Source organism: Coloeus monedula (genome assembly GCF_965178545.1).
Source record: "Coloeus monedula genome assembly, chromosome: 3".
Taxonomy (NCBI): domain Eukaryota; kingdom Metazoa; phylum Chordata; class Aves; order Passeriformes; family Corvidae; genus Coloeus; species Coloeus monedula.
The window spans coordinates 85,855,341-85,876,527 of NC_138783.1; the positions used below are offsets into that span (position 1 = coordinate 85,855,341).

The 21,187-nt window shown below is 39.0% G+C and overlaps 2 protein-coding genes across 3 annotated transcripts in view; one reads left to right on the forward strand and one right to left on the reverse strand.

The window, feature by feature from the left end:
- Window positions 1-11,040, forward strand: part of PPP2R3B (protein phosphatase 2 regulatory subunit B''beta) — a gene marked incomplete at its 5' end in the record, with an annotated part of 41,577 nt that extends 30,537 nt beyond the window's left edge. For both annotated transcript variants that reach the window (XM_082279197.1, XM_082279198.1), the window contains 8 exons: window positions 1,265-1,351; window positions 1,778-1,934; window positions 3,283-3,331; window positions 4,601-4,690; window positions 5,376-5,551; window positions 8,349-8,467; window positions 8,552-8,658; window positions 9,914-11,040. In XM_082279197.1, coding sequence (XP_082135323.1) covers window positions 1,265-1,351; window positions 1,778-1,934; window positions 3,283-3,331; window positions 4,601-4,690; window positions 5,376-5,551; window positions 8,349-8,467; window positions 8,552-8,658; window positions 9,914-10,058 — 930 coding nt within the window. In that variant the 3' untranslated portion in view covers window positions 10,059-11,040. The remainder of the gene's footprint in view (window positions 1-1,264; window positions 1,352-1,777; window positions 1,935-3,282; window positions 3,332-4,600; window positions 4,691-5,375; window positions 5,552-8,348; window positions 8,468-8,551; window positions 8,659-9,913) is intronic.
- A 3,737-nt stretch (window positions 11,041-14,777) lies between these two features.
- The window catches only part of LOC309571620 (cohesin subunit SA-2-like), a 60,679-nt gene continuing 54,269 nt past the window's right edge, over window positions 14,778-21,187 (reverse strand). The window contains exons 30-32 of the mRNA XM_082279288.1: window positions 17,345-17,532; window positions 16,077-16,251; window positions 14,778-15,084 (exon numbers count right to left, since the gene is read on the reverse strand). Of these exons, the coding sequence (XP_082135414.1) occupies window positions 14,910-15,084; window positions 16,077-16,251; window positions 17,345-17,532 (538 nt within the window). The 3' untranslated portion in view covers window positions 14,778-14,909. The remainder of the gene's footprint in view (window positions 15,085-16,076; window positions 16,252-17,344; window positions 17,533-21,187) is intronic.

Here is a 21,187-nt window from a genome sequence, read left to right on the forward strand (position 1 = left end):
TTTCAAAGCTTCATAAGTACATTACTTTTCTATGTGTAATTTAGAAATGATTGGTTAGTTTAAACTATTGATTTACTGCAATTAAAGTCTGAAGTGATAAAAAACAGCCTGTAGTTGTGAGGACATTTTAATTGTGGGGAAGGGGTTCCTAAAGAGATGGGGATTTTAGTTAGTAATTGCTCTGTTGCAAATGAAACACTACATGTGCAATATTGAGTCTTGCCAGTTAGCAGGTATAATCAGTCACCAGTTGAGCAGTTATAGTTCATAATATGTTTAGGTTTTTTGTCTGGGTTTTTTCTGTTTGTTTAGTGGTGAATGACTGACTTGAAATGTACATCTGGTTGTCTTAAGTCAAACTAATTGAGATGAATACTGAATTCAGTAAAGCAGCAGGAAAAGCATATTTTAAAGTCTTATGTTTGTAAACTAAACCCGAGAAAATTACACTGAATGCATGAGTTGTCCAAAATAGCCATAGAACCATTAGTTTGGAAAAGATCTGTAAGCTCATTGAGTTGATCTACATGTAAAATTTATTTAAACAAAAGTGTTGGATACTCAACTGGATGCATTTGTTTCTGGTTCCAGTATCAGTCATGGCACAAGAACTAGTCATCTTTCTTGCACAGATTTTTCTTTGTTCTTCACTTGGAACATATCAATGTACTACTTTTAATGCTATTAACAGGGTTTTTTTCCAAGGAACTTCAAATAGAATGAAGTTAAATGGGGAAAAACATTTTCTCTGCATCTGCAGGAAATATTTCTGTCAGATGTAGATTTGTTGGGTTTGTGGACTTCAGAAGTAGCAACATCTGCTGTACGCTGATCCTTAAACAGTCCCAATTCTATTTCTGTAAATTCATTTATGAAGTAAAACAGTCTTATAGCAAATGCAGGTCTTTAAATGTGAAGTAATAAGATACATTAATATGTTTAATAGATTATATCCTCTAGATCTGGAAGACTGGATGTAGTGAAATTGCCAATAGACATATTTTGGATAGTATATTCTGCAGCATTACTGAGTGAGACATAGATACTGCAGCATTGAAATAAAACTTACCTAGATGAGTTTAGGTGTAGTTTAGAAATGGTTTGGCTAATGGATAATATGACACAAGCTCTGTCTAATGAGAAGAATAGAAATAGGAGAAAGATGGAGCTTTCTAATGCAGCTGTACTAAGACATCTTTGACAAATACTTGGACGAGCATTTAACTACCATAGCTAAGGTTTCTTTCCATTTTCTTTCTTGCAGGTCATACAGAGAATATTTTATACAGTAAATAGGTCCTGGTCTGGGAAAATAACCTGCAATGAGCTCAGGAAAAGCAACTTTTTGCAGGTACATAACATGTAAAATTTTGCAAGACAGATATTTCTAGAAGTTTTAAAACTGCATTAACTAAAGGCTTAAGGGAGTAACAGAAATACCATTTCCTCCTTTTCCAAAAAGTAATGAAGACCCAATTGCATTAATGCTCATACATTAGAATATGTTTAAATGTAATTTTTTGTATCTAGAGCTGTATACCTGCAAATCTGTGAAGCAGAAGTTGGTCTGATCTACTCGTTCTTCCGTGAATGCATTCATTTTCCACCCTGTGTGTTCAGTTTCACTGTCACGCTGTATGGTGTGCATTGTCCCTGAAAACAAATTGTTCCACTGAAATAGCATTAGATATTAATTTGGTTATGAGAACTCAGATCATTCAACAAACGAATGTCTTACAAACGCTTTAATGTGTTCTATTTATCCTTCTGATAATAGAATGTGGCATTATTGGAAGAGGAACCTGATATTAACCAGCTGACAGAGTACTTCTCATATGAACATTTTTATGTTATCTATTGCAAATTTTGGGAGCTGGATACAGACCATGACCTCTATATTGATCGGAAGGATTTAGCTCGACATAATGATCATGGTATGACAAATGAAGCACCTTTGTTTACATGTATTAAATGACTTGTAAACTTTGAGCTGAGGAAGTGGTTTAATGCCAAGGCCAGTTTCATGAGTCTGTTGGTGTAGCTGATCCTGCTGGCTCAGTGAACTAAAGCAGGACAAGTCATCCGTGAGGCATCTACGAATACCACATTTGAGGAAAATTCTGAATTTGAATTGTGATCTTGGCAAAGAAGTGGAGGAAATACCACTTAAGTGTTGGTATATTATAAATAGTTTTATTTGGCAATTTTGGGTTGTTATCTTGGACACTATCCATTTTACTGGTATTATTCAAGTAGCATTACTTTTATGGCAAGGTATGGAAAGAGTAGAAAAGGTAAACATACCTTCTTGGTACTTGGCTTATTTTAAAGTTTTGCTAACTCAGCTGCAGTGTGTTTTGGTTTAATACTATTTAGCACTGGTTAGCAGGTTTACATTTTCTGCATGTATAATATGCAGTGACCATTATTCTGTAGTCTTGCATGCTTGTTCCTATTTTAAATATTCTTGTAGCTTGTATGGAACTGTTGAGGCTCTTTTTAGATGCCTAGTGCCCATCCTAATAGTGTTCCTTTCAGGACAGGAAAGCTTACTTAAGCACAAAGTGATTATGGAGTATTATCCCATGTTAAAAAGGATAAACACAACTCTGATTCCTTCTGAAAATTTGCCTGCTATAGTTTGACTATGCTTTAGGACAGTGAGAAAGGAAAACTGCTTTCATTTCAGTGGCTGCTCTACTGTGTTAGTACATTTTATACAGAAAGCACAACTAATACAGTGCCACCTGCAATTTAATTTTGCAAATTCTTAAGTATAAGTTGAAGATCCTTTACAGATGTAGTGCTCAGTTAAGACATGTCTCTAAAATCCCTGAAATGGTTTCAAAATAGAAGCATGGGTCAAAACCACGTCAAAATTAGACCCGTCAGAATCAGTAAGGTATGTTTAGCATGTGTGATCGTGCCAATTCTGTTTTGGCTCTTTGCCAAGGTCATGTAAAACTTAATGCCACTGGAAAACATTTACTTGTCAAAGAACTGGGAAATGCTGTTTTATTAATCAGCCAATTTTATTACTTTTATTGCACCACTGTTTCTGTGTTAAGTTTGAATTCAAAGCTGGCTGGTTCTAGCTTTGTTTTGGAGACTTTGTGTTAAGAGATCCTCTCTAAAAGGACTCAAAGGGATTAATGAGCACTACACTTGGTCTTTCTTGCTGATATGTGTATATATAAGAGTTCCAGTAAACTCTTCAATGAGACAATACAAGGCAAAAATAACTTGCATAGAGTTGACACTGTTTTAAACCTTTCTTCACAGCAATTTCAAATCGGATGATAGAGCGCATCTTCTCAGGAGCAGTAACAAGGTATGTATTTTGTATGCTGACCTAAATCCAATTTAATTTTTGCTTGTTAAATTGTATGATATTGCCAGGGGAAAAAAATGGCTCCCCCTCACAAAGGAGCAGTGAATTTCAAGATTTAGTATTGTAGTTTAAACTCCAGTAGTACTAGAGTGGTCTTGGAACCTTTGGCACAGTTCAAGTTCTTCACTCTCCCTTTCTTCACCCATATGAACACTGGCCACTGGATATTGTATGACTTAGCAGGACTGAGAATGAGGAAGTAAGAAATGTTAGCATCATTCTTTTTCCATCCCTCAAACCTGAAAAATGTTCAAGGAGAACTGAGCTTTTAAGTATTAATTGCAAAATCAATGCTTATTGCATCAATAAATTTACCAAAATGCCTCCAGTTGAATTACTTCACATTTTTGACAGTCATTCTTTATTTCTCCCCTTCGGATTGACTTCCTCTTGTGTATTTATGGCATTTTATTCATTTTTGAAGTGGTTGCTTGCTAGAAAGTATCTGAGCTAGAAAGCAACTGATAAACAGAAATAAAAGCTGAAGAGAGATTTAGCAGACATATGTCTAGAGCTTACTCCTTTATGTGAGTTTTTTGGGCAAGACAAAACATATACCATATTTTCCCAGACATCTTGAAGATAAAACAGAAAAAAATGAATTTTATTATTGAAATGTAATATGTCTAGGAACCGCCTACCTGACTTTATTTAATAGACAGGTTGACTATGTGAACTTATGTGGTTGCTGCGGTATGAGAGTAGAAACAGACAATTTTGTTCTTGCCACAGACATTTGCTTCCTGAATATTTCTATGTCATTTTTATCTTCACATTTTCATTCAAAAACTTTTAGCTTGTGGAGTTCTATAAAGCTTTTAAGTTCTCATCACTTCTACCTGAACAGAAATTCTAAAAAGCATATGTACTTGTATATAATATATCATCAAAAATTATTTGAGATGGCTCTTCTGTTAACAATTAAGCAGCAGCATTGCTGCCCAGGGAGAAAAGCTGTAAGTCCTGGAGAGGGTACTGCCTTCCTCTCCAGTTGCCCTTTCCTCTTCACCATTGCATTAGAAACAGAACAGAGCGCACAAGCTCCTTATCCTGAGTGGTCAGTGAACTCTGTCACAAGTCACCTTATGAACACTTCATCGTTTAGGAGTAAATAGTTAGTAGCAACAAGGAAGACAATCCTAATTTTGGTTTGTAAAAGCTAGGTGTTCTAAAATAAATTTTCTATCTTATTCCTCATTGGCCTTCAAGAGGTAGAAAAGCACAAAAAGATGGGAAGATTAGCTACGCTGATTTTGTCTGGTTTTTGATATCTGAAGAGGACAAGAAAACACCAACTAGGTAAGAATTAATTTGTTTTAACAGAAACAAAGACTGACTTTGTTTTTCTAGCCCTTAAATGGGGACCACTGATGAACAGCTGCAACTCTAATGGAAGAAGCTAAACTATAAAAACATGAGTGGAAAACTGGCCCAGTTCTTTGCATCGTCCTTATTTATCAGTGTCTGCTGTTGTTGTTGCTGTAGAAGTCTATTTTAATGACTTTTAAGAGGCTAATTCAATGTTATTGTTCCGTAAGTTGTTTGTGGCCTATTTATGAACAGGGCCATACATTAAGGACATTGCAGCTGTTCCATGATGCCAATGATTTTGGGAAGCTGTGCAGCTACTATTAGCTGCATGGTACTGATAAGAAACCTATCATGTGACATATCACTTGTTCAATATGGAAACAAGCCCAAAATACTGAAGTTTTCATCAATTTTTCATTGTCTCCCTTGATATTTTGACGTAAAATTGTGTTTTAGTCTTCTCCTTTACACAATTAACAAATGTGTTTTCAAATGCAATAATGGATGGCATAGCAAATACCAGCAACTCTTAGCACAGTAGGTGGTGTTTAATGACTTTGTATGGAGTAGTGGAATGTAGTCTTAAGTCTACTTTTGCCTTTAAAAGAGGCAGCATGAATTCTTGAAATGCTGTAGTAAGTTTGTCTCTTCGCTCTTAATGACCAAATTTCAGCATTGAATACTGGTTCCGCTGCATGGACCTTGATGGGGATGGTGCTTTGTCTATGTATGAATTGGAATATTTTTATGAAGAACAGTGCCAAAAATTAGATAACATGGCCATAGAACCTTTGCCATTTGAAGACTGTCTGTGCCAGATGCTGGATCTTGTAAAGCCACAACATGAAGGTAATAAAATCCTCTTCCATCTGTAACTTCTTGCCTCTCTGGATTTAGGAGTCAGTGCAGCCTTAAGAGCACTCAGCTGGTCATACAAATAAAATGCCTTGAGGTTGTCTTCTCACTAAAGTCTATTAAATCTTAATAATCGATCAGTCTTCCAACAGCAGGCAGGCATTCTTTCCATACTAAAATTTAATAGGCTGCTTTCAAATTCCTTGTCAGCTTTTATTTTGTGCTTTTAGCCACATTTAGTCTGAAGTGATACCTTGTCACTGTCTAGCTGAGGTGAGGCTCTCAGCAAAAGCTCTTGATGGTTCACTCATTTCTCACCTGCTCCAATGTTCATTTAATTGAGTTTCTCTGGAGGGAAGAGTTTCAAAACAGGGTTTGTCCCTTAGACCAGTATTGACTTATTTTACATTAGAAGCCTAAGCTGTCCTTAGGAAATTCATGACAAGGGGCTTAAAATTAACAGAATAATAAACTGTTCTGAGTTTTTGGCTATTTTTTACACTTATTTGGACTTTCATAGACCTGCGTTCTACTCTCCTGCATTTGACATTGTATCATGTCTAGATGATGAAACTTCAGTTTATATTTTACATCTAAAAAAACCTTAAGAAGTGAGCATGATGTTCTAGACAATTATGGTTAGACAACCAATTACTAAGTCTTGCTTATTGCCCACTTTCTTTCTAATATTAAGAATATTTAAATTACAAGAAACTTAATTTTTTTAAAGACACTTGTCATTTATTGAAATGTCAGTTTTTGCATGCTGAGAGAATTGAAATGGCTAAAACTAGAACATAAAGCTTGATATATTCTTATTTAAACCAAGTTGAAAGGAATTTGCTAGATGAAAACACATCTCTAAAGGCAGATAAAAAAAATTGTAAATGAAAAAGGCATATTATGTGTGATTCATCTGAAAGCTCAATCCCTGATATCAGTGGAATGAAGTCTTAGACCAACATTGTATAATGCATGGGGGCTGGGGGGCATTTAAGAGGAAGTGAGGCAAGCTCTGAGAAGCACATTTATGTTACATGGTTGCTCGCAGTCACCTCCTGAGCTCAGTAGTTCCCTTCCAGTTTTATGTTATGCTTCTGAAAAGCAGACATTTACAATAATATTTCTGTTCTGCATTTCAAATGAAACAAGATTGATATATCATCTCTTCTGTGTCATGAGGATGATAAAAGAAGGCTATCAAACACAACCAAGATGAGTTATTTAGGGTAATAAAAATGAAAGCCAGTGAGAAGGCTTGATTTTTTTTTTTTTTTTTTAGTAAAAATTGAATTATGTTTAAAAGGTGGATTTAAAAAAAAACTTCTGTTTTTCTAACACAAAAAACTAGCAGTGTAAACTGATGTTTCACTTTGTAGACTTGAAACAAAAGAAGACACTTTCATAAAGTTATGGCTAAACTGCGATACACTTTCTATAAAATGCTCTGTGTACAGAAAAGCAAGCTTTAATTTCTGGAGACCTGAATTAATTACTTTATTTTCACTCCTGTTTTGTTGGTGTTTGAGAGACAGTGGTAGGCATCCACATGAGTGTTAAGTGTCTAAGCTCCCATTGCAATAAATGGAAACTGGAGAGCAAATCAGTGAACCAAATATAGGAGTCTAACTTAAACTGGGAGCTTATGTAACTAGGATTCAAATCATTTGCTTGGTTGTGGAGAGCTGCTGCCACTTGAGATGGTGCAGTGCTTCAGACATCTGTGTGGGTCTGACAGATACAGCACAGGTGCCACGGGGGATTTGTGTTGCTCTGGAGCACCAGCTACGAGCCAGGCACAACACACTGGGGCCCTTCATGACAGATGCAACCATGTACAAATGGGATTTGGATTTTGCTTCCCTGTGATGTCCTTGAGTTACATTTTGTTAGAGACTGGGACAGTGTGCTGAGGAAATACTGGTCCAAGTCTGGCTTTTACTGAACTCTTCCGTAACATCTTCAGTTAGCTCCTATTTGATTAACAATGGAAGATTGTCTGTATTCCAGGTGAATCAATAAAGGGGAGTTTTAAGGATAGTCATCTGTCCTCCCTTGTGTATCTCATACTTTTTAGCCTTTCTGCAGAAGCTTTAATATTCTGCTTTGAAATAGGGTAACATTTCTGAGCAACCTGACAAATACTTCTAATGCTTAACACATCCATTGATTTGAGTCTTTAAAGTATCACACTATAAAAATCAAACAAAGCACCTCTGAGCATTTAGCTTTCCTCTCAAGCAATAAATATTGATCAGACTGGACAAGTGTGGCAACCTTGACTCCATGAAAAATTCATCTGTATAAAGCATAGTCACACACTGTCATTTCTGTCATACATCTGTCTGCTCAAGTCAGGGAGGAGAGAGGACTGCTGCCATAGGAGATTCCTACCTGCTACCCAAGCACTCCTTGGGAAGGAATGGCTAATTCACTGGAGACTTCTATCTGTTGAAGAAGCTTAAACTAATACCTTCAATGATTTTTAATAGCTAAGGGAGGTAGACTGCATCTCACTCCAATATACTGATGGGCTGTGGGATGACAACCATAGCAAGGAAAAAAATCTGAAACATTTAGAAGTTTTGTACACTTTGAAGGACGTATCTCTAGGTGAGTATTTCATCTGTTTGCATCTCTCCCATTGCATTGAGCATCAGTGACAAATGTTCTTGAGCAATGATGACTGAGTAATGATAATGTACCTTTTGATTCCTCCACTTTGGAGAAGGGATAACTTCAGCTCTAATTATTTTATCTTAATTATCTTATCTCATAATCTTGTTTACAGGAAAAATTACTCTGCATGATTTAAAGCGATGTAAATTGACAAATGTGTTCTTTGATACTTTTTTCAACATTGAAAAATACCTTGACCATGAACAGAAGGATCAGTTTTCTATGTTGCGGGTGAGTACAAAGCTCTAAAAGTCTTTACAGCAATGTGCTTAGCAATTAATATTTTTTTGTATAACATGCAATGTGATTGTTTAGGATGGTGAAGGTGAAAGTCAAGAGGTCTCTGACTGGGAGAAATATGCTGCTGAAGAGTATGATATCTTGGTAGCAGAAGAGGCAGCAAGTGACCAGTGGAATGACGGGTAAGGATGCAGCAGAAGGGTTGATAGGAATCCTCTCTACTAAAGTAGAGCCTCACCACCACTGTCATTCATTTAAAAAAGAAAAGACAAATCCTTCTCAAAATATGTAATTAACTGTGTGTGAGACTACTAAGTAAACATGTGTGAGCCAAAACTCTTACTCTGAAATACACATCTCTTTTTACAAACCCTGGTTTTTAAATGTGTAACTTGGTGAATTAAACCTTCAGATGACTTTTGTTTTCTGTTTAAATCAGTGGTGAACTCATGGGAGAAACCCAAGGTGCTGCTCTATTTTAGTGCTCATAGTGGATTCTTTTTAAGTCTTCTTTGCCCTATGTCTTTCTCTGAAAGAACAACTCTAATCAGCATGTAATGCCTTTATAAAGCAGTTTTAAAGAACAGATACTGCAGTATCTAAAGCTTATTCTCTGCACAGTCCTGTTAAGTAGATGGAAAAAATCATGTGATGAGATTCAGTAGTGGTTGGGAAGACATGCATGAACCTGAGTCACCCTAACCCCGGAAATGGTTAGTTCTTTAATCTGCCACCATAAATCTCCACAGAGACTTCGTGTTTTTCAAGCACTATGAATTATAGATGGATCCCACGTAAAGTGTTAAAGCTAACCTTTTTTAAATACCAGCCTTCACTGGCTTGCATTAGTTAAACATTACATTTCATTATCCATCTATTCATCTGCATCAGCAGCAGGTAGTTATCAATAATTTCTGCATTAACAGTTGGCTTTTGCTTTCCAGCATCTGCTTAAAAGCACAGTTGCTATCGCTTCCTGGTGCTCAAACACATGTCAGGAAGAGCCTCAATCCAGTATTCCCTCCTGTTTGTCAAACCTACTGCAGCTCTATTCTGTTCTTCCTAACTGAGCTTCATTTCAACTTTCTTGAAAATAACTTGAGGGGTTTCTGGCAAGTACTTGAAGTCTTGCATTTGACCATTTCTAGCCTAGGAGTAGTCCACTGGAGCAGTGTGTCACTGTGTGCTTTGAATCCTTTCAGTAGAGCTGCATATTAGACTGCAAAGTTCGGCATGTGGTAGGAGAGTAAGCTACCTTAAATTCAGGGAATTATTACAGAACCCTGGTGCTGTTCTGGTTATGTTTCTTTATTATAAATATAAAATATTGAAAAGTATGTTCTTCCTGCAGCTGCCTTGTTAGTGGTCCAACATTTAGGCACTCTCTGCATAGTTAGACTCCTTCATTTTCTTTTTTTTTTTTTTGTCTGCTTCTAGGTATGAAGCAGAGCTGAATCCTGTAGACCATCAGAAGGCCAGTGTTCTAAAGTATCAAATGGAGAAAAGACCATTTTTTGAAATGCCTTCCCATCTGGCTGATGTAGACTTGGATGAATATGACTATGATGAGGATTTTGAGTAGAGGTTACTTATGGTCGGCACTTGCAGAAGAGAAGGGACAGTCTGCAGCAGGTCTGCTACACACTGATACATTTCAGTGGGGTTTGTTTCCAGGAAGTCAGCTTAGTTTTGTGCTAAAAATATTTAATCACTACACTACCTTTTAAGTAAAAGAAGTGCATTTATACGGAATGATGAGATTTTTGTATTTATTCAATAGTTTATAGTTTGTAAAATAGATTAAAATATTTATTTACAGATGTTGCATAATTCCTTCTTGGAAGAATAACAATATTTGACTTAAGAGAAAAGTAATCTACTGTTTTTAAGAGAACTGTATAATTCTCTCAAAGTTGATGTGTGGTGCACTGACCATCTCCATCTCACCTGTGAACAGGTATTTCTGTCCTGGTATGGGAGGTAAGGAGACAATTTACACCTGCAATGTGCTCATGCTCATAGACAGCCCTATTTTATGCCTTGGCAAGGAAAAGACATGACAATGAGTGCACAGTTCAGCACTCATTTACAAGCAGAGTTTTGTCTGACAAGCTGTGCGTATTAGTAGAATACAAGGAAAGTGAACACCCAAGACAAGTTGTTTTCTTCCCTATGTAGTCCTTGTTTGCCCCAACTTTAATTTTGTGTGCCCTTTTAAACTTCAGTCTTTTCATTGATGTTAATCATAAAAAGATTATTTAACAATGAAGTCTGAGTGTTCATACTTGATCCAAAATGGGTGTGATAATTCATGTAGAAGGAACCAATTTTTTTTTTAAATCCTTTGTATAAATGTTACTTGATCAGTGATGTGCACTAATTTGTTGTGGGCATTCAGTCCTTTTGTCTGTCCTCCCCTTTGCTTGTTTGCTATTGACACATTCCATGGATATTCATCAGTGTCACAGCAGCTTGAAATTGTTGCCTCACTCTTAACTGTTAAACAGGTTTTGTTGGGAAAAAAAATGTACAAAAAGATGTAAGTTATTTTTTTGGTTGCAGTGTAGATCTTTTAAAATGTTTAAAAAACATGTTTGTATTTTCAAATAAAGATTTTCATACATGTAATTTAACATGTTTGTTACATACTGCACACAATTCATGTCTTACTGTTAAAGAACCATTCACCATAAGATGGGTTACACAGGTATGCAGTCTGGTTGGGTAAGTACAAGCTGCATATTCAAAGCAATCTGCCTCTAGCAGGTTTTTCATCATCCAAAAGAGAGTATTGCAGAGCAGCTGGGAGAAACCTGTTGTGCTCATCACACCAGCTCCTGCACAAACCTACACACCTGTGTATAAAGAAACTCGTTGCTGGTGAATGTTACTGAGGAAAAAAGTCATTTTACTACCATTGAAGGATCTTTTTTTTTAAAAAAAAGATAAGTAGGTTGATTATTCCAGTTTTAATAGAGACTCACTAATGTCAGATTTCTCTTGTGGTGGCTGGATACTTTTCACTTACTGCCCATGGTGTGGGGCTTTTAAACAGTAAAGATACACAGAGCATTTCTGTTAAGCTCTGTTCCCTCAGGGAAAGGATGACCAACTGGCTTTCCAGAAGATGATCCTGAGCCCCTGTTGCAGTGCAGGAGATGCTTTTTTCTACCTCCTGCTTTTTTCTACCTGAGACCCTTCCTAAAAAGGGGACTTGTATCTGGGCAGTGAACAGCCACAGGCTTTTCCAGCATACAGTGACACGTCTCTGTCACACAGCACTACGGTGCAGGGTCGATCTCTTCTGCAGAGCCTGTAGCTGCTTGTTGCCACTTTGTGTTTAATGAAGTGCCTGTTAAATCCTGCTCTCTATTATACTTGTGCTAACCAAGTCCCCTCTTTTCTAAGTGGAACGCATCCTGTTGTTAGTGTAGAAGTCCATTTTCTTGAAATACATGAGCTTTTAAGGATTACTGGACCTTGCCCTTGCAGGGTTAATTCCCAGCCCTAGCCCATTGTTACAAGAACCTAAAGCTTCCATATGCTTGATGTGGTTCCAGGTATAACTGTTTTCTTAGTCAAGCTTTATTCTGCCTACCTGGTGAGTGCTTAGGCCTAGATACACAAATCATCCACAGATGGATGAGGGAAACATCAGTACCCCAGTCCAGGTAGGGGGAGTTACTGATTGAATCAGAGGAGACCTGAGAACCACATTATGGGGGGAGTGGTACCTCAGCCCCTACACCCACCTAGGCAAAAGGAAACATCATGGATTCACTGTGGCTACTTCAGTATACCCACTACCTGGGAAACAGTCATGGCTTTCACTTCCATCTTCATGGGAACTCCCTGCTCAGCCTGTAAAATAAACACAACAACTGCAAAGGCCAGCACACATTGCTGCCCTTCTTTCTCCAGACACAGTGTAGGAGTATCACTTGCACATTCAGTACTAATGGATACTAATGGATAGCAATAGTTCTGTAGTTTATTTACACAGTTACAATCCAAAATATATATATATATATATATATAAAAAATAAAGCTGATATGATTACTGCAATGTACAATTCCAGAGAGCAGTGAGAAGGGTCAGTTGAAAGCAGCCCACCCTCCCCAGCCTACTGCCACTGAAACATTCTTGGGTGAAGATCATTTGCAAATTCTTAATGCAAAAACCCTTATTTTTGAATGGCCATATTTACAGTCTATTTACATTGTCTTTCCAGGCTTTTTCCAAGTAAACACCACAGGTGCTCATTGTATGAAGGTCTTCTTCCAGAGGAAAATAGTCAGCTGGTCCACAGTTGCTTTCTTTGTTACTTTGAGACCCTGACACAAGTTTCCCAGGAACATGTCCTGATGCCTACAGACCACTAACCACATCTCTCTAAGCAATGGAATATAGAAATACTTTCAGATGATTGTTCCAGGTTTTCCATTTTACAGGCAGGAAATGGCATTTGCCATCACCCAGCAGGTCCCAGTGTTCACAGCTGAGCCAGGCTCCTTTCTCCCCTGCACTGGGTGCAAGGAAGCACATAACCAAATGGAGAGCTATCTCAAACAGTACAGAACACAGCCAGCAGAGCACTGCCCCCACATGCTTCAAACACGCTTGTCTCACCTGGTTCACAGTGTCTGATGCGGTGTTTGTCAGTACACTGATTCCAGTCCTTCAGCTGGGAGTTTTTCCAAGGCAGCATCAAGGATCAGGATGCAGCTGAGTAATGATGCTCAGAATACCCAACCCTAGACTTGCAGCAGCCACCTCAGTAACTCCCACAACCAGCAATGGTGAGAAATCAACCACAGTGCTACAAACTGGTTCTGAGTGGATGCCCACAGGAACAGAGACAACTTGATCCATGTCTCTGCCACCTCAGCTGATGCCCTCACACCACATTGTCAAGTTAAACAATTTGCAGAGAAAAACTGTGTGTGCTTTCACTTCTGTTCATCCTCTCAGTGTCTTAAATGTCCTATATCACAAGAAAAAAGAGATTAAGTCAGTTGTCTACTATGATGGAGATGTCATGTAAAAGCCCACAAGGAATCTGAGTAACTGTATAGCATCTAACCATTCAGCAGCTTAGCCATAGAGAGAGCTCTTGTATAGAACTAGAGCTTCTACAAAAGGAAAGAAGTATTTCCATACCCCAAAAAGCCCAGAAAAGCCACTACTGGGAAAGGCACCATACTGGATAAGTAGTGCATTTTCTGTATGGCTTCGATCTTTGTCCATGGAGTTAAATTCTTCTATCTTCAGTAGGAGCTGCTTCAAGTACATGGCCAAACTGTCCACATTTTAACATGCATATGACTGAAAGAAAAGGTAGAAGTCCTTTCTTCTTTCCTTCTAGTCCTCTTTAAAAATGAAAGCCCACCATGTGTAAAAAAACTATTTGCTGAACTTTACAGGAAAAACTCCTTTAAAAAGTCAACAATCATGCAAAGTATGAATGTGGTTGTTAGATCCCAGATAACCAGAGTCACTGGAAATCAAGGGGTTTCCTGACTTACTGCAGAAATACTGTCTGCCAAACACTTCAGTTATGTTCTGAAGTGCAGAGAGCAGGGGGAAATACAGGAGAAAAACCTGAAGGAACTGCTCAGCCCCCTGTAGAGGCTGACAGAAACCTTTAGGGGGCAGAAGGGTTGGGATTAGCTGCAGCACAGGAAAAATCATGGCCTTTCTTCCACCCCCCCGCCCCTTTCCTTGTACAGTCACTCCACAAGACCCTGCTGTACAATGTCCTGTTTGAGTCTTTGCACTCCAGTGGCCCAAAGGAGTGAAAGTCCTTCCCTGCAGCAAGGATCCAGTCCACGGCTGAGCTGAGACCCAGGCAGACAGCTGCAGCTCTGCCAAACTTGGATCCCAAAGGCAATCAGTGCTCACAAGACAAGCCCCTGGCTCTGCTGGTTGCCACTCCAAGCCCACAATGTTCTCATGCTTCCCTTCAAATCCCCAGTTTGTTCAGGGACAATTTAATCTGCCCAACAGCCTTGACTGGAAAAGAAACATGGGATACTCTAGCAAGAGCCCTGGGCTGACCAGTGATCAGACACATTCCAAGTCTTTCAATCCAAAGAACACAATGCAAACACCATTTCTGAAACAGATCTTCCCTGCAGGCCATGCAGCAGTGCCATCTCTGCAATGTGTCAGTAACACGAAGCAACTGCAGCAAATGGCTCCTAATCAGGAAGCTCCACAGTATGGGAAAAAAGGAAACGGGATCCTCCTCTTAATGCATCCTAAGTGACATTCAATCCTTAGGAATGACCTAAGGATGTCTAGATGCTACAATAAGGATTGCATTAAAAATGTAGATTGAGCTGAAAGAGGAAACTACAGCTGCAGCGGGAAGAAGGCAATCCCCCTTTTCTCATCCTGAAAAAGGCAACAAAAGAGCAACCCCCTTTGCTGCTACACGGCTACCCAGGAGGCTCTGACCTGACATTCACCCACCTCAACTACAGCTGTCCTCAGAGCTGGAAAACCAGCCAGAATTACCTGGTCTGTACCAACAATGTCAACATCTTCAATTGTGTCTTCTGCTGGACCCTCCTCGGAGACATCTTCTGTCTTAATCTCATCTTTGCTGGAAATGAGAAACAAACCAAAAAATAGCTAAGTCTTGAGAAATCTCGTAACAGAGGCTGCACATGGCACAAATGTGCTTTAGGCAGTGTATTTCACATAGTAAGATCTGCTGCTGATATCCATGTAAGGTAGCCTAAAATTGCTGGCCCAGAATTTCCCAGTATGAAACAGGTTATGCTCTGAGGAATTTTCAATAAAGCAGTTCAGAAACAAAACATTGATTTAAACAGGGGCTACCTTGATGTTTAATGAATTTTTGTTCTATTTTACTTGTATTCACTATGTCCATTTAACAAGTATTCCAAAACCTGGAAAAATATGCATCTTCCCAGAATTTGTGTTTCACCTTTTAACCTACTAATAAGGGAAATAGCACCTAACACCTCAATAAATTAACTGAATTGAAGGCAAATACTGCAACTGAGCACTTTGATTGCTCAAAAGTAGACTGCAGACTCCCTATTTCTGCAACACCTGTTACATCCAAGTTGTGTGGGGTTTCACTCAGGCACGTGTGCATGCCACACACCAACACGTCTCTAAAAGAAAGCCACTGGGTACACAGTAGTTGATAGCAGATCTGCAGAGACAAGAATCCTCTTTCATTTCCAGAGATGCAGAAAACACTTCTTGTCTGGCTGCAGCAAACAGCCAGAGAGTAACCCACACCACAGCACTCCAATCTGGACATGGGAAGTAGGACAGGGAATTTTCCTCCATCCTTGTCTTTTTCTCTGTACACTCAGTATTACTCCAAGAAAGCACAGAAGCCCTGTGACAATGGCAGGAGAAAGCAGCAAATGTAGATACCAGGCTACAGAAAGAAAAAACCCCAACCTGTCCTTGGGACGCAGCCTGTAAGAAAGACAGGAGGGGCACACACCCTTAGCTCATGAAGTATTACAAAAAACAGAAGCAGAGGTGGATAGAGAGACCCCAAGCAGCAATGTAAGAACAGGTGAAGGAGCTTGTAAGACATCAAACTCTCACCAGTATCTTCTGCGCAGCCCTCCTGGACAAAGGAATGGCAAATGCTCCTGCAAGCGCATCTCTCGAGATTTCAGCCTCTTTCTGCTTTTCCCTGCTGAGGAGGTAAGTTGGGAAGCACCCTGCTGTTCCAGGGCTTTGCTTGCTGCTTCAGTCTGGCTGGTTTCAGGCAAAGACCCTGCAACAGAGAGTGAACATAGTTGTTCTTCAGCCTCACCCTCAGAGGTCTTGAGATGGACATTTCCAATATGTTCCCCACAGCAGTGAAACAATTGGGCCAAGCTTAAAAGGACATCTGGAGCAAAGCATTCATTTATTGAAGGAGACAGCTAAAAGCCACTTAAAAGAAAATCCATTTAATTTGCCCACTGGTCATTTTTGCAATCTAGATTTATTAACTTGGCCCTGGTCCATAGCTGCTATCAGTACTGCTGAGTCTCTATAATGCCCAAGAAAGGAGGGCCTGTGGGGACACAAAGGAACCAACTCTCTGAAGGCAAGTCACTGAAAAGAAGATTTATGAGAAAGAATGAGAAAGAAACTAAAGGACACTGTGGAAAATTTTCCTTTCCTCCACATACAACTGCACATGCCCGTAACACTTAGCATTTTTATTAGCAATTGTTTTCATAATGGCTTTATTACATTTTAATTAAGTCCCACCATATCCATGCAGTGAATACTTCATTACAGATTGGCAGTCCATTAATGCTGCTAAAGCCTGGATGCAGCCCATCTAACTATAACTCTTTAAGGTAGGAGTATAATCTTACAGGCTCCCTAGAAATTCGACAGAGAGAAAAACCCTAGAAGATGACTTGGCCCAGATAATCTGGCCTGAAGATCTGAGTCAACTCCTGGAAATACCTCTCCTGTCTCAATTATCTACAGGGCCTAAAGCAACAATGCCCTTAAGTTAACAATTAAAAACAATCAACCAAGTCTCAGTGCCTCAGACAAATGCCAGATGTTAGTACACAGCAGAATTCAGATAATCTTGAATTCTTGTCACTCGGAGTCCTCAGCCCAACCTTGCTGCTATTGAGTGATCAAGGGACCTTTAACAACAACAAAGCTGAAGGCAAAAACCACAGTTAAAGCTGGGAAGTCCACAACATCCAACACATCGTGGTACTGTACTGCCAATGCAAAGCATGAAATATGTTTTAGCACGTGCAAATTTGCTAAAGCAAAGCAAAATAGCAAATACAGCAGTTTTGTCACACAGACAACAAAAATACAGCTGATCAAGAGCTGGGAAGTTTTCATACCATTAGACAATTTCCTTTTAAAAGATGTCTTAGATGAGCTCATGGGGGGCCACTCTCCCAAACTGCCGAAGACAGAGCTCTCCTCATCTTCATTTGCCAATAAAGAGTTTCTGTACCAGACCAAGGGCTGCCATTCATCTCCTCTGCAGGGCAGTGGCTCTGTTATGTACCTCTGTAAGTAACTGTACCTGGGACAAAAACAAAAGCAAGCATAAGGATACTCACTGTCCTTCCCTTCAATATCTCGGGCAGGTATTGCAAGAAAGTATTTTCACTTTACTCTCCAAAGGTGCATATAGAACTGTTGAAGAGAGGGCACCCCTTTTCTCTGAAATACCTGACATCTCTGAAATATCTATTTAAAAGGCAGATGTCTTCAAAGCTAAAAGAGTGCTTGAGTTTTTAGCATTAGAAACAACACTAGATCCACAGAAATTACAAAACGACATCAGCCTCTAGAAAGAGTTTCCTGTGCAGGGAAAGTCACTGCCAATTGCTGCTGCCAGTAGCAACCTGAACAAAGCAGAATTCTATGAGGATTCACCTCTTCTCCTGGTGGTTTTTTCTGCCTCATGGACTGCAACACAAGGTGAGAGATGCTCCCTGTGATTCAGCAGTACAGGAAACAGTACAGGTCAGGCAATGGGGTTTTTACACCATGAGTGCCTGTTCTGTCAAGGTTAAAAACAAGAACAACCAATTAAACCATTTTTCTATATTATCAGCTCAAACTTAATCCAATTCTCACAGCTTTCCAATAAAACGTCAAGTGTCTGCAAGAAGCAGTTAACTGCTCTGCAGTTGTGACAACACACGGGATGTGGGAAACATTGTCTCGAGCCCTGTTCTGTCTGAATCAATCCAGAGACTTGACACTGGGCCTTCCTGAATCCCAGGTGAAGTTACCACCTTTCCTGGAGCAAAAAGGCCTTCTTCAAATTGTTTGAAAAACAGGACATTTCTGATGAAGTTTTTCTGACCCATTCCTACTTCATAACCATAAGAAAAAAAAAATCAAAGTCTGACTCAGGATTAGAAACTGGATATTCACCACATTTCAGCTACAGTTCATCACTTTAAAATCAAGCCCAGTGTTGTTAAAACAGACCCCACCTTAGCAAATACCAGAAGTGACAGTTTTAACACCAGCCTGTACAACATATTATTCTTTTTTTTTATTTATTAGGAGAGTGGCCTGGAAAATATCAGATGTTTCATTTGCTTTGCAAAATAAGAAAACCAGTGCTGAGAGGAGGTCAGCGTAAGCACCAACTCTGAAACAATTAAGAGTCCTGGACCCTGGGGGCCCCAGGGATCAAGAAATCCTGGTAATGGAATTTGTTGGTTTCAAACAAGCACGTATTGTAACTACAGTTTCAGGGTCTAATCCAACTGCTATCAATGTCAATGGAAAGACTCCTACTGATTCAGGAATCAGGCCCTTCATGCTGCTTGCTATTCAGCAATTCATTTCTTGTGTGCATTTTGTGGTACAGAGCAATTGACAAGCCAAGTGTTTTACTGCTATAGCCTGGGCAATTACAGGGGAGAGGGTTAAAGTCCATATACTTTGATGGTGTTGAAATATAGTCTTTTCTAACAAATGCCCATATTCTGTATCTCATCTGTTACAGGTACATTCACATAACATACAGACCTGGACATCAATCCTATGATTAATAAAAAAATGAAAATAACCAGATGTTTGTTTCTCAAAGTTCATGTTGACCTAAAACATTCCATCCAGTAATTTATGATGGAGCTAAACCTAAATATTTCTAAGAGGAAATATAATCTCCAGCCTCTGCAAGGCACTTTAGGCCTCCCAGAATAGAAACTGTTATTCTAGAAACATAGTATGAACATACTTGTGGATAAATTGCAATTTCCCTTCTAGCGAATTTTATTGTTTTCCATTTGTTCCCAGCAGCAGAGGGAAGGCCCAAAGCAGTAAGAACTGAAGTCAAGTGCATTCCCTGCTAGGTTCTGTAATGTCCCACAAAACTTTTCCATGAATAAACCTAACTGAATGTATCAAATGTATCTGATACATTCAGGAATATACTTCCAGAATATATCCTCTGATCAAGAGGTTAAATACAGTCCTAGGAAAAAAATTATCATGATTTAGCTTTAATCTGCCTCCATCAACAATTAAATATTTTCCTCTTGTTCAATTAAAAAGTACTCCCAGGAGGTAAATGAAATTATACTTTTTCAAGGATGGTTTAACAGAAAACTACTTATTGCACGGGTGTCACCACAGATGATTACAGGTCTTTAAAATACAGACAACATGGACAGAGTTATACAGAAACTGTCCAAACTGGGGCCTGGAGCACTTCCCTATTAAGACAGGCTGAGGGAGTCCAGGTTCAGCCTGGAGAAGAGAAGGCTCTAGGCAGGACTTACAGCACTTTCTAGTGCTGCCAGTCACCACAACATTCTAGTACCTAAAGAGAGCTGACAAGAGAGCTGGAGAGGGACTTTCTATAAGGGCATGTAGAGATAGGACAAGGCTTTAAATGGCTTTAAACTGAAAAAAAAACAAGTTTAGATGAGATATTAGGAAAAAATCCTTGACTGTGAGGGTGGTGAGGCACTGGAACAGGTTGCCCAGAGAAGCTGTGGACTCCCCATCCCTGAAGTGTCAAGGCCAGGTTGGATGAGGCTTTGAGCAACCTGGTCTAGTAGAAAGTGTTCCTCCCCATGGCAGGGGGGGTTGGGACTGGATGATCCTTTGGCTTCCATGAAAACCAATTTGAGTAGCAGATCTTAAAGAGTCTCATCTGAGAAAAATGCAAGAATAGAAAATGAAGTTATCCATACCCATAGGTTACCCACTTTAGGTTTCTCAGGGTTTGTAATCAGTGTATGTTGACTATTTTTCTTCTGCATTTTGCATTCTAGCTTTGAATCAATTTTTTCAAATGAACTGTCTGTGTTGCTGGCAATCATTAATAAATTGTGTCATGTGAAGTAACAGGAAAATAGACATTTTACCATTCTTGACCCAGATTACATAAAACCTGTTCGATGATTCCCATGGAAGTTATCCTCCAATTTAAGACAAAGTGACATAGGAACAAGCAAGTTACACAGAGCTCAGAAAGATGTGATGGTTGTTTTTTTCCCTTTCTGCTGACTTCCTTTCAAAAGTAAAACTTTTCTTGTCATGTACTGGAGTGATATGTTCAGAAATGCAAAAAGGCAGATGTGTCTTAATGGTTCATCTTACATTCCCATGTCTTCAAATACGCTTTCTGGAAAATGGAAATACCTGTTTTTTACAGTATCTGTAACTAAAATACTGAAGTGCAGAGATCCAGATCCAAAATGAACAGCACTGCCTAAGGAAGTAATGCTAAAGGTCAAATAGAAGGAAGAATGTTACTTCTGTCTCCAGATGACCAGAGCTGAGGCAAGTGAAGAAGGGAATACTCATGCATCTCTCCATTCAGGTGCATAATACCCCACTGATGCCAAAGGAAGGCTATCATTCTGACAGCATTAAATGAAAATATTTAAACCACTGTAAACCATGGGCCCACTGGATCAGGGCATATTCCCATGTAAATAGTAAATCCTTGGATTTAAATATCTATATTATGAAGAGTGTCACATATATTTCTATTCCAAATATGTTCCACGGAATTCACATAATTGAGGCCTGAAGCTGTGGAAATAGATAATTACAAAATAATGATCCGTGCATTACTTCTTCCACAAACTTTTGATTTACTCTTCTGTACAGAAAAGCATTCCTGCCACTCCACTAACCAGTCAAGTCGCAAATCTCTCCCACCAAATTAACAGCTTTTCCTTTAGGAGAATTGCCATATG